General features: G+C 33.1%; 3 protein-coding genes across 4 annotated transcripts; all 3 read right to left on the bottom strand.

Moving 5' to 3' along the window:
- Positions 1 to 447: 447 nt before the first annotated feature.
- LOC124920645 lies at positions 448 to 3,584 on the bottom strand. Of its 2 annotated transcripts, none has more exons than XM_047461180.1 (7): positions 3,358 to 3,584; positions 2,908 to 3,017; positions 1,777 to 1,920; positions 1,476 to 1,687; positions 1,017 to 1,127; positions 857 to 901; positions 448 to 700 (listed from the first exon to the last, which is right to left on the bottom strand). In XM_047461180.1, exons 1-7 carry the CDS (start codon positions 3,461 to 3,463, stop codon positions 541 to 543), a joined length of 888 nt encoding a protein of 295 aa, XP_047317136.1. In that variant the 5' UTR covers positions 3,464 to 3,584; the 3' UTR covers positions 448 to 540. The 2 variants fall into 2 exon arrangements, with proteins under 2 accessions (XP_047317136.1, XP_047317137.1); XM_047461181.1 differs by having other exon boundaries at positions 3,387 to 3,501.
- A 1,658-nt stretch (positions 3,585 to 5,242) lies between these two features.
- LOC124922473 (probable transcription factor PosF21) lies at positions 5,243 to 8,007 on the bottom strand. Its single transcript, XM_047463204.1, has 4 exons — positions 7,087 to 8,007; positions 6,758 to 6,890; positions 6,553 to 6,637; positions 5,243 to 5,855 (listed from the first exon to the last, which is right to left on the bottom strand). The coding sequence occupies exons 1-4, from the start codon at positions 7,821 to 7,823 to the stop codon at positions 5,500 to 5,502; spliced, it is 1,311 nt and encodes a 436-aa protein (XP_047319160.1). The 5' UTR covers positions 7,824 to 8,007; the 3' UTR covers positions 5,243 to 5,499.
- A 1,067-nt stretch (positions 8,008 to 9,074) lies between these two features.
- On the bottom strand, positions 9,075 to 13,237 carry LOC124920302 (uncharacterized GPI-anchored protein At1g61900-like). Its single transcript, XM_047460763.1, has 7 exons — positions 13,160 to 13,237; positions 10,712 to 11,563; positions 9,871 to 10,116; positions 9,767 to 9,778; positions 9,532 to 9,672; positions 9,382 to 9,429; positions 9,075 to 9,279 (listed from the first exon to the last, which is right to left on the bottom strand). Exons 1-7 carry the CDS (start codon positions 13,191 to 13,193, stop codon positions 9,197 to 9,199), a joined length of 1,416 nt encoding a protein of 471 aa, XP_047316719.1. The 5' UTR covers positions 13,194 to 13,237; the 3' UTR covers positions 9,075 to 9,196.

Genomic DNA, 13,237 nt, shown 5'->3' on the forward strand with positions numbered 1-13,237 from the left:
TGTACCCATATAAATAAGATTTGGAAGTCATAACAAAAGTAGCTATTTTATTCACCAAACTTGTGACCTCAGGTAAGGTGAATTATTCACCAAACATGTGACCTCAGGCTAGGTGAATTGACTACTATTATTTCACCAAATTGGCTACTTTCTACCAAACTTCCAAGCTTAAGAAACTGAATTCTTATAAATTCTAATTCCAATTATATACATCCCAACATATAAAATTCTACCAAGCACACCATATGCTTGGAAGTGGTATTACCCACAAGATAACATATCAACTAACCTACCAGATCTTGCTCAAAAGGAAATCTCAAAGACATACCCTTCTAACTGACTTGCTCTTAAGATTGCCCTACTGCAGAGTCTTGGAGTTTTCCAATTTCAAGATTAGTTTTATGAGATTACTCAATTACCAAAACAAGGCATTTTCTCATATCATAATTACTAATGAGAAAAGTTTAGAATAAATGTAAAGGGACATGCAGTTTTGGCAAATCAATACAATGTTTTCCAGTATTTTTAGATAATTAGTCCTCACAATGCAATGGATTGTGGATAACAACTACTAACCTCCATATGCAGAGAGCTAAAGACTTGCTTGTAGTTTTCCTGTTTTTCCTCCATAGATGCCAGAAATTTCTTTGCCCATGGTTCGTTATGCCCCTCCAGGCTCAGGTCATAAGGCACTGAAAAGCTGAAAAAAATATTTGTCAAGAGATAGCAAATTATTATTCTTTTTTAGACAAGGGTTTTTTCTCTGAGGGAGGCTAACATAACATCACACCGTCATTATTCTCATTTCAATCAACTAATCAAGGTACTTTCAGTGAGAAATGACGAAGAACCTCACCTTGTCAACTCTTCCAGCTGACGACCCTTGTCAAAGGCACCAGTCCTAGAAAACATGATGCATGTCACAATCAGAACAAACATGTGCATCAATAATGCCGTTTTTCATCATTTAAAAAACACGGAAGCTTAAAAAACATTGTCCTAAATATGGAACAAACCTGTGGATCAGAAATTTGTAGAGATGAAGAGATATGGTGGAAAGATTATATACTGCATCTGCTATATGATCCTTGCTGAACAAGTACACTACTGGATAACCAAGCAGCCATCTGTAACAAATACCAGCTAACTATAAGTCAGGAGACTATGTGTTCTATCATTATCACTATATACAAAAGCTTCAAGAAAGAGAAAGAAAGAGACAAATGTGATCCTCTATCATCTGAGAATTAAGCTAGCTGTGGAAGGCAATAACTAGAATATGTTTGAGATGATGTAAAAAAAACAAAGAATGTCTTTTGGCATCTTCCAATAAGATACTGTTCATAGACAACGCAAGGCAACTTCCTATAACTGGAGTTCTAAAAACATAGTTACATTTGGACTTGAAAGTAGCCAGAGATCAAAGAATGATGTCAACAAGAATAAAGTATGGGTGAGTAAAAACAGGGGGTTACCCATTTAGTGTTGGTATTGTGATCTCAGTCTCTTGAAGGCAGCTGCTCAGATCGATAAAATCAGAGGAACTGGGATTTGCTGTTGAATCAGTCCTTTGAGGTGGTGGCAAGACTTCGTTGGTTTCTTCATTAACAGGAAATGTAGTAGCAAAGAACTTCTGAACAGATATAAGCTCCATAATCATTGTGTTTTTCGCAGCTAGGGATATCATCTGTAACATGTAAATCAGTAAATGTGATGAATGAAATCTTTTACTAAGAAAAAAGTACGTGCAAAATGGCAGGCCTCTTTTTGGTTAACCTGAGGAGGATTGTTTTCAATGTCCACAAAAAGTAGTTCTGATTCTAAGCTGGTTCTGGCAAATTCTGCAAGGCCTTGAAGATGTATCAAGTAGATCATGTCTTCTATAACCATGACAGAAAGTTGTTTAAAGATGGGTGATTCCTGCAAGACAATTCAGTTAACCTATTTGTTTCTAAAGATACAATATCTGTAGCACTTTGGATAACGGGTAGAGAATGGAGAGAGGATGTCATCCTGAAAACTGTGCTCAATGATTATTAATCAGTCATTGCCATTCCAACAAGAATTAACAGTCAAAATAACATAGATTATCAAAACCTAAACACAAGAGGCAAGGCCCAACTTTTGGATAACTGAAAGGTTATAATAGATTAAATCAGGAATGGAAAAGATAAAGGAAAGGAATATTTAAAACCTAATAACATCCATTTATGATTTTATTTTAAGTTCTTTAGGCCTTGAAGAAGGGAAAACTTAAGGCCTTAATTAATCACCTATGAATTCGGCCAAGGAAAATTTGGATGAGTTGCCATTCGGTTGGATGTCCCACTCTATTATGTTGCTTCATAAAGAATAGTCAAGTCAAGTGTAAAGAACATGAGAAGGCCAAAAAGTAGCAAAGTATAGATTACGAATTTTGACTCAGTAAAAAGAAGAATGCCAGTGACTGTTACTGGAAGAGGCCAACGGTAGATGCAAGATAAGCTATTAAGAGCTTTGAAAGAGGTACCTGAGGCGTGACGATATCTAAGGTCTTTGCATGAATCTGGGACAGTTGAGTCCTAAGTAGTAGTATGAAGGTATCTGTAGAGTTAATTGCTTTGCATCATCAAAATACCTATTTGAAAGAAACGATTGTTGGGATTGCAACTGCTACTATGACTGGGTTTGACTGTTGACACATGTAAATGTCAAATAAATTGTAGTAGCATTCATGGTGAGACATTGCTTCCAGAAAGGGCCACAAAGTCACAAAGGCTCATATAAGCTATTTGTAGGTACAACTATGAAGGGTTTTGTTGATTTGAATTTTATTATTTTGCATCAATTTAGTGCGCACTAAGTCAGAATCTTAAAAATATGCACCATTCTACAACAAACTGTAATGAGTCCAAGTCATCAACAGACCTGCTGGCTTAGTTTGAGAACATCACACAGATGTTGTTGCAGTTCAGGCATTTTCCCACCATAGTCCACCATTATTACTGCCCTCATCCCTGTGAGCAAAGCCAGTATATCTGGCAACAAGAAAAAACCCATAGATTTTCAAATATGAACATTCAAAACCATAGCAAATCCAAAATATCCTATTTCTACTAAAAGATATGCACATGCACATTTGTTGAAAGACTCCCTTTATAAGAGAAACATAAAACTGCAGGTAAATATTTTCCCTAATGAATTTGCATAAAAGAAACAGAGGATTCGTGAAGTAATACAAGAGACTGCCGTGTCATTTTACCTAAATATGCATAGGAAAATAGTCAAGAATATTTGTACGGTTAAATTTTGGAGGTTTATGTAGACGACAATAAGCTGCAGAAATCTGAAATCAAGTGATTCTCATTGAGTCATAACCTATTTCAAGCCGATTTCTAGAAGCAGGCCTCATTCTCCATCTGGATCTAGAAACAGAATTTTCCAAGACCTTCATTGCAACTTCTAGCCCTGCAACTGCTTCCATGGGGGGAGTATTGGTGGCAATAATCACCTTACGTTCTTATTTATAATCTGACAAAATTGACATAGTTATCAATAAATTCACATTTCTTCAACTTGATAGTTCTATCTTGAAACTTGTCAAGCATCAAAATGTAGATCATATGCATAAACAAATTGCACTATCTATCATACTTTCCTATTATACTCATCACCTATTTCATTCTATAATCAGCAACATAAATGGTATCATTTCAGGTTTTTAAATATGATTTCACGTCAACAGCAGTATTGACATAACCAATACAAATGACAAAAGGAGATTCTCAAAAGTTACTTTGTTATCTACTCTATCTCGTCGGTGAACTAACTGACACCTCTCGCAAGCAAAAAGCAACTGCTACGAGATTCTCACTTGAAGATATAGTCAATCGTCTTAATTACAAGCTATATTATTCAATCAGGTAATTGAGATACAGTAGTATGGAGCAATTCAATGGTTGATTGAGACAAAGATGCATGAACAGCTCATCAGTTGTAAAATGTGAACTACTGCGAAATCAAATCTAGTAGAGAATATTTCCATTGATTATGAGAGAAAGTACCTTTGTATAGCTCAGCGCGTCAGCTGGAAAAGATAACCTCCACAACCACAAATCCACGGATTAGAGACGTCAAAGAGAGAGAGAAGAAAAGTAGCGGGGAGGGAGATGGAGGAGGCGGTTTGAGAAAAATATTACAAAATAAATCCTTGTACAATATAGATTTTGTTAATAGACCCCAATACTTTTTAATAAATTAATCTTATCCTCATATTCCTTTTTGTTACATTCTTCCGGAAAAAAACAGATAATTTTGGAAAATTTGACGAGATGACACTAATAATTATATTATTTTGGGAAATGACCGGAGCTTAATAAAGTTTGTAAAAATCGTTCTTCCGGACGAAAAATACCCTTTGTGTCAAGCGGCACGCTGGGTCATTACATGACGCGAGCGAAGGGTTATTTTTGCAATGTTTATGACACGATAGTACCTTATAATTGATTATGTTTGTAAAAACTTTATAGTAAATTAAACTAAAATAATATGAAAATTCATTAAAATCAGTTTTTTTTATTAGAGGTAAACCAAAAAAAAATATCACATTCAATTTTAACTTTTTTTTTTTTTTTTTTTTTTTAAGTAACTAACTGTATATCATGCAATGCAGTATATATATATATATATATATATATATATATATATATATATATATATATATATATATATATATATATATATATATATATTAGATTCATATTCATTGTATGACCCATAAATAATGTGATAAAAGAAAAATAATAGAATACGACAATAATATGATAAGGGACTAAAATAATAGAATAAGAAGGAAAGTGTCATTCTAAAGTAAATTAAAAACAATTTTCAGAAATTTCAATCCAATTAAATGGGAAACATTTCATTAGTCAACAACTTTATTTTTTTTATTATTGACATTCCCTAACATTTCTAATAGTAAATACTAAAACCAATCATCAATTTTTCTTTATTTAAAATTTATTCACCATAATAGCGATATCAAGTATTTGGTTTGCAAAGATTAAAGCCCTAAATAAAGTAAGAAGAGATTAAAACTTTATATGAATTTTGGAAGACTATTAGGCTTTGTAAAGTGCAAAATTATAACTAAAAAGATGTGAATTTAAACTTTCTCAAACATTTTCAAAAAAATTATAGCAAACAATATATAAATTTATGACCAAAATCCATCAGAATTTCTAGTAAGACATCAAGAACAGTGTTCAACAAATAGAATAAAATTATATCTCCTTCAACCAAAATCCAAATAAAACCACTTTTTTTTGTCTACAAATGAATAAATCAATCTCCATCTATGTTCTGAAATAAGGTAACATATTGCATAAGCCCTACTACAAGAAGAATACATAGTCTCATACATAAAAGAATAGATGCCAAAGACTATCTTACAGGTGATTTGAACTGAGGATTCGGGATTACCTCCAAGAACACACACAAACTGATAATAATATCATGAATCTATTCCTTCACAGATGATGAAGATTTTGCGTCTAATGAAGATTCCTTTTGATCTGGTGAAGGCACAGAGGACGAGGAGGCCCTTGTTTGAGGTTGAAGCTGCTGATGCTGAATCTGGTTTAAATGATGATGATGTTGTTGTTGTTGTTGTTGTTGTTGCAGCTTCTGTGATTGGATTTGGAGTTGCTGAAATTTCTGGGCAGTTAAATGAGTGTGCATAGCATGACTGTTGCCATAAAATTGCTGCCCAGATCCAAAAGACAATGGAAAGTTCGTCATTGGTCCAACGTTTTGAATAGCTTGTCCTGTTACAACTTTCAAGTGCTGGATTTCCTCCTTTATTGCATCATTTAGAGCTGAATAAGGATGAAAAAAGAATATTCTTTTATCGACACTGGAACATTTGAGGACATTCAAAATAAGAGTATCCAATTCGAGAGGGAAAGCGTTGAAACTTAAATTTACAAAACCATTGGTTCCAAAAAAAGAAGAATTGTGTTTGAATCTTTTTTGTTTATGTATCTGGATCCAAATCAACGTATAGAAAAGAAGAAGAAAAGGTGTTTCCCTGCCATTTGATCAAAAACTGATAATATAATGATAGGGTTCAAACTCTAGGGTTTAAACAATTCCAGAAAGAGAGGTGAGAAGCATGTCATCTTTTCATAATTTCTTTGCATAAATCAAATGATAACGTAACTTCATAGAGTAACCCTAATCCTAATTGATAGACAAACTATAATGTTAATATAATCATCTATTAATACTAATATTGTAGATCAGATCTCTTAGTGTGATTGACCCTTCAAAATCCTAAGCTTTGTCTCCTATCACAAACCAAGCATTCTTCCAAAACAGATCTAAAACTTTCGCCAATCCTATTATTCCAATTAATTCTGCCCAAAATACAACTATTTCTCTGAGTTGGTTCACCTTGACCAAAATCGCAGTTAAACGTTTGTACCAATATACTTAAGAAAACTAAAATCATGTGTACATTCAACAAAGTAGTCACAAAGACATCATCACAAACTGAAGGATAGTAAGACTTACCATCCTGCAAATGGACTTGTTGCTCCTTTGCCTGTAACCGAAGTTTCAGTTCATTGTTTTCAACAGTCAGACCACTTGTATCTCTCTGTCAAAGTTAGAAGAACAAGAAAATGGTTTAAAAAAGAACATAAAATAGTGGCAATTTCTTGAGAGCAAAACAGAATACGAAAGGAAGAGATTATGTTGTGCTAAATCATCTCCGTACTTGCAACAGGGTTAATTGAGTAGACAATGAAGTTGCTTCTGTTTGCAGGGTTAGAACTTTCCGTTCAAGCTCACCAATATACCTCATCTTCCTTTCCTTGGATCTGGCAGCTGATTGTCGATTTGCCCAGATCCTGTAATTGAAACAAAGACAAGTTAGAACAGAATCAAACACTACCTAGGAGGGTTTGATGATACATTCAAAAGAGAGCTTATAGATCGAGATGTTGGCCTAAATTGATTATATTGTTACTTTGGTGCGCAAAGTGCCACATCAGCTAGGTCAATCTTTGTATAAAGTTAAACCATCGGAACTACATATCCTACTACCTCTTAGCTCGCTTTGGATCCACCAGAGCAAGTTCGGCAAGCTTCGTAGCAGACATGGCTTTCTTGGCATCAGCTGCAGATGATTCTTCTGTGTTTGACATGAGCATCTCTGGATTAATTGTACTTAGACCATCCATAGACTGGCTATGCTGATGTCTAATCCTTGGCCTTTCATTGAAGGCAGTGGCAGTGGCAGTAGCAGAAGAGATTGGAATTGACAAAGATGGCCAATCCACCATAGCAGAAGAGGTTGGAGTTGGTAAAGATGGCCAATCCACCATAGCAGAAGATGATTCACCAGCTTGAATACCTGATGATGTTGCAGATGAAGAATTGAATTTATCCAACTCAAGATACATTGACAACATATCTTCATCAGTCTCATCAGACATAGAAGGCCCTTCAAATCCACCAACAATGCCAAGATCGTAATCGAAACTCAAATCATCTGGAAGGGTAAGAATTTCTGAATGAGCACGTCTATGACCCAATTTCTTTGGTGGGTTATCAGGCATTTGACTAATATCATGACTAAAGCGCTTAACATCCAAAGACTTTCCATGGTTGAAACCTGAGTCTGAAACACCGTTACGTGATAAAGGAGGTAATGCAGAAGATGGAGATGGAGATAGCTCCGATTTGACGCTATAACCAGTTCCATGAGATGAATGAAGAGAATACCTCCCTGATGGAGGTAACAAACTTCCGCCATGATTAGATGGCTTATCTTTATCCATCTCTGAATAAAATCGAGCTCAAAGAAAGAAAGAAAGAGAATATCTAACCGAAACCCTAGATGAGAGATTACGGAATTTGAAACCTTTTCACAAGCTAAAGACTGGGAAATCTTCAAGACGTCCACTTTCGATTAGAGATCTACGGAGTTTGGACAAAGAAACAAATTCGTAAATCGATGGGCAAATATCAAACAGCTTCTACTTAGGGCTTCGGATTCGGATGTTAAGGGACCACATAAACAAGCCGACAAACAAAACTCTCTATCATTACTCTTTTCTTCTTATATATTTAAGGATTTGTAATACATGATAAATGATAAATGATGAATCTTTTTGCATAATATTTATGACATTAGAATTTCTTTTTAAATTTGATTAGATCCTCAAAGAATAATTTGAAGTCAATAATTTAAATATCTCGTTTTCAAAACAAAAAAATATATTTTTTTCTTCGTAAATAAAAACAAAAGTTTAGAGGAAATAGACTTGTTTCATATTAGTTTTTTTTATAGATTTTTTTAATTTTATCTAAAGAAAATCGTAGAAATGAAATAGAAGATTATTTGGGATTTTAATTTGTTAAATTATTATAATATTATTTGGGTTTTTAATTTGTTAAATTATTATAATATTATTTGTATTTTATTTTTTTAATAAAAAAAATATTTTAGTTGATGAAACAAGTGATTTGATGTTAAAAGAATAATATTATGATAAAAAAAAATATTTATAAAAAAATAGGATAAAATCTAAAAATAACAAAACACAGCTGTCTTTTTTTTTCATCTATCAAATCATTATACTCGTTACACAAAATATCAAACTATCCAATTTAAATATTTTTATTATTTTATTATTAAACAAAATAAGGATATTTAAGTAATGAAAAATGATAAAATAAAATAATAATGTGACCCAATTTAATTAACTTAAAATATAAAAAAAGAATTCTCTTCCTTCTCCTCGTTCTCTATAAATAAAAAGAGAGAAATGATTGAAAGAACGAGAGAATGATGGAAAAAAATAAAAGAATTTTTCTCTCTTTCTTTGCTCTTTATCTTTTCCACTTTTTCCACGATAAAAGTCATTCTCTCTTATCTTCCCTCCAAAACTCCATCCTCTACCACTTTTCATAAAAAAAAACCAGTTTTTTTCCAAATCATATTTTAATAAAACAACATCAAATGAGTTTTTTCAAGCAAATTTCATAGCAAATGGAAGGAATTGGAGAAACACAATTGTGAGATAAAATAATATATATATAATAATAAATGGAATATAAGATCAAGAAACAAGTCCAACTAGTGTACATGAAAAGATGCTCAAAATAGAATAGATTCGAAACGCTTCTTCTAACTTGAAATATAGCATTTTTAGTATAACAAAGTACTGAATACAATAATCGAAGAAAGAATGTGTGGTACAAGGAATTCAAATCGAAAACTACTATGATATCCTGCATCATTGTGGTATAAACAAACATCAGCTTTTACTTCAGATAGAATCGAACAAAGAATAAACAAACAATTATAGGAAGTAGTAGCAGCCAAAAACATACCAGGGTTACCAAGATTCTCAGAAGTTGGTAATGCAGGCAGCGACATTTCTACAGGAAGTTTTTTTTTTCTTATTTCTCAATAAGAACAAGGATATATACTAAAGAAAATTTGGAAGATAATAAATAGTCGATGTTTCAAGTAGTCTTTACCGGGAGCACAAAGAGAAAAGGAAGTTACAGAAGATGATGAAGGCCATGGAGCTACAATATTGCCATTCAAGTCGCATGAGAAACCTAAACCTGTCACATTGTCGTATACCATATCCACTGGCAAGCTGCGAAGCAAACACCCTGTACAGAATTTTCAAAATACAATTCAATCAAAAAATACAGATTCCACTTTTTACTCAAAAAAAAAAATAATCACTAAAGAAAATAAGTGAACCTTGCTCAAATGCTGCTCCATTGCAAACGGGCAGATACACGAAACAAGAAAAGCATATCAGCAAAAAGAAAGTGCCAATTTAAGACAGCAACAAGAGAGAGTACCTTGGAGACTAAAATCTTTAAGATCAACATCACAAAGTTCATACACATTTGTTATGACCCCACCTTTTTGGAGAATGGAACCAAGAAGAGTTGAACAAATTATCGCTTGCTTATTCGTAATTAACATTTGCTTTTGTATCCTTCCTATATAAGAATTTAACGAGCTACAACATGAAGGACTCGGTGCAGCTACATTCTTGCATGCTTTAATCACTTCTGATGGATTCTCAAGATTCAAAGGGCAAACTGAAATTCCGAAATCATGGAAGTATATTTTTAAACATCCCACAAAACATTTAATGGCAAGGCTCGCGATCCTTTGGATTATGTTTTTTAGTGTATAATAGGAGAGCATTTAATTTAAACAATAAAATTTCAATGTAACATAATAAGCAGAAATAGATGTTCATGCAATCTCAAGCCTATTTAGAAACTAGTATTTTATCGCAATCTATCACATTGATAAATTGCTAAAAGTTAAAACTGAAACTGATTTATTTAATTTGTTTGGTATAAGATATACTTATTTTTATTAAGACCAGATTGTTTTCTTGATCATGATCTAATATAGTGTAACTTTTTGTCCTCGGTAGAACCCCATAAAAAAGTCCTACTAGCTCTTTCAATCACTTCTAGGTTACCTCGTGGAAGTAGGGCAGATTGACTTCATATTGGTTGGATCACTTAAGAATTTTGGTAAACATAACAAATGTATATATTTTAGATCATGATCAACATGAAAATGGGTTGGTAACAACAGCCCAATCTACTTAAGAGGAAATATCTTTCAACCTAAAGAGGAATTCACCAAGCTATTGCAGCTGAAGATTAATATTCATACCTTTGTTGACTTTGCATGCAGAAAGTATTCGAAAAGCACTGTTAGCAGCATCTAGAGAAAGTTTCCGAGAAATCCATGAGTACACCACATCCTTACAATCATTAACAGTGTTAGGTCCTCCAAAGAAATCTCCATTGCTGCCAGAAAGAGTTTGTACTGCTGACAGCTTTAAAGCAGCCTCCATAATTGCAGGTTGACAGATTGGTCTACAACATTCTTTCAACGGATCCACACTGCTGCACGATTCCAACAATGTGCTGGTATTAACTGTCTTTTCGAAAGTGCTTAATTCCTTCACTGGACATGATTCGCCAGTTAGATTGGATGGTTTTGCTGAGCAGAGAGTGGGTATTGAACTATTGGCCCTTCTACTAGCTAGAATACTAACAATATCAGAAAAACAATCAGTAGCAGTAGCATTTTTCAAAACCAACTCATTCGATTTGATGCTGTAGTATCCCTTGAAGATCCGCAATAAACTACCAAACTGAGGACAGCATATTACATTTCCTACAAAAGCTGTGAAAGGTCGAGCACAATCTAATGCTGTCTTGTCCATGATGCTAGAAAGTTCGGAGAGATTTACAGGACATTTGCCAGTCAGGACTGGATCGTATGTTGTTGGCAAGGTAGGGTACATGGGTGGTAAAGATTCCGTTGGATCAGGAAATGGATTATGTGGAATAACAGCTGGGGATATAGCTATTGGTTGAAAGAGCCCGTTGTCAGGTGGACTAGACAGCTCAGATAAGGACAACATGTGTCTCAGTTCAAGTTTAATTTCCAGAGCAAATACACTTTGTGAAATAGATAACCAGATGATCAATAACAATAATGGGTGGCTATGTGAACCTGCAATCATATTTAGAAGCCTTAAGAAATTTCACTACCAGGAAATTTGTTCAAGAATCTAACAAAGGATATACATTTATATTAGAAGCAGTTTCTTGCAAGTCTTAGCAGGCAAAATGAGAGAAAGAAAGATATTCTCTGAATTTCAACCAAAGAAAGATAACTCATAGGAAATACAGTATCCAAAAGTGTCGCTTGATTGACCCTTTGAATCCCCGACTCTATTTCGTATCAACACGACACTAAATAATAATGTGGTTTGAAGCCAATATGGATGAATTTCGTTAGTAGCATCTCAATAAAGAAGAATCTCATAGGAAATACAGTATCCAAAAGCAGGGGCGGAGCTAGGATGAAAAATTACCCGGGGCTGATTCCAAGCTTGCATCTCAGATTTAACTTTCTATGCTCCGTTTTTTTTCAATAAAATTTTCACGATTATTAGAAGATGGAGACTCGTCATGCCCTCTCAATGTACACGCTTGCAAAGTGAGCCACCGAGTGCTTTCAATAGTTGTTGTAAGCCGTAATTTGTTATTTTGTTTTTAATCTGAAGACTGTGCATTCAGTACTTTGTCAATATGACAAGGATATTCATTAGATTATCAAGATATTCAACTGCCCTATTATGTGGTGAAATATTACATCATATATGCATAACAAAAGAGTATATATCCCCATCATTAACTCACTTTTAATATTTGAATTCATCTATTGTAAATGTAGGTTTTAAGGTTGTTTATGTTCAAACAAGAAACATGAGAAACAAAAAGCAACATCTTTCAAAGTAAAGTATTCTAACCAAGTAAATTTCTTAAACCAATATTTTGAACCGTCGATTTTGATTTCCAAATTTGGTCAACGGGTACTAATCCTTAATAGGTTGATATGACCCCATCTTGATATAAGCTCGTCTAATTTCATCCTTTTGATTAAAATGATATTTTCATATCGGAATATGTGATGCTGGATCAAGTTTAAGAGAACTTACATCAACATCAATTTTAGGAGATTTGTTAAGTTCTTGAGAAGGGATATCAAATTCTTTATTTAAATACCGAACAAACCAATGTAACTATTTTAACTTGTTTATTAATATTAATCTATATTTTCTTATAAAATTTTGAAATAGTTTAAAATTAAGAAATATAAAACACTATTATTATTTTAATTTTTATATTTTACCCATATTAATAATTTGTATTATTAATTATATTGAAAAAAATAAAAAAAATAATGTATAATTATTATATAAATATAATTTTAAAATAAATAATATAATTCTAATTTTAAAATAAATAATATTATTATATGATTTATATTAGAAAATATTGTTAGTATAAAATAAAATATTAAAATAAAATTAAAATAATTAAGAATTAGTTTCAAAATATAATATTAAAAGTGTGAGGCAGGGTAGTTTACATACTTAGCCAAATGGGCTAAGAGTCCTATATCAAACATATATATAAAATATTTTAGTTTAATATTTTAATTTAGGTGGGGCTGGAGCCCACCCTAGCCCATGTGTGGCTCCGCCCCTGTCCAAAAGTGTTGAATGAAGGAATCTATCAGCGTTGTGGCAACATTTATTACCTGTTAGATGAGTAACAGTCTTTTCATAATCCATAACACCTCTAAACCACTGGCCACATGGAAAGGAACCTCTAAAAG

Source organism: Impatiens glandulifera, chromosome 1, assembly GCF_907164915.1.
Source record: "Impatiens glandulifera chromosome 1, dImpGla2.1, whole genome shotgun sequence".
NCBI lineage: Eukaryota > Viridiplantae > Streptophyta > Magnoliopsida > Ericales > Balsaminaceae > Impatiens > Impatiens glandulifera.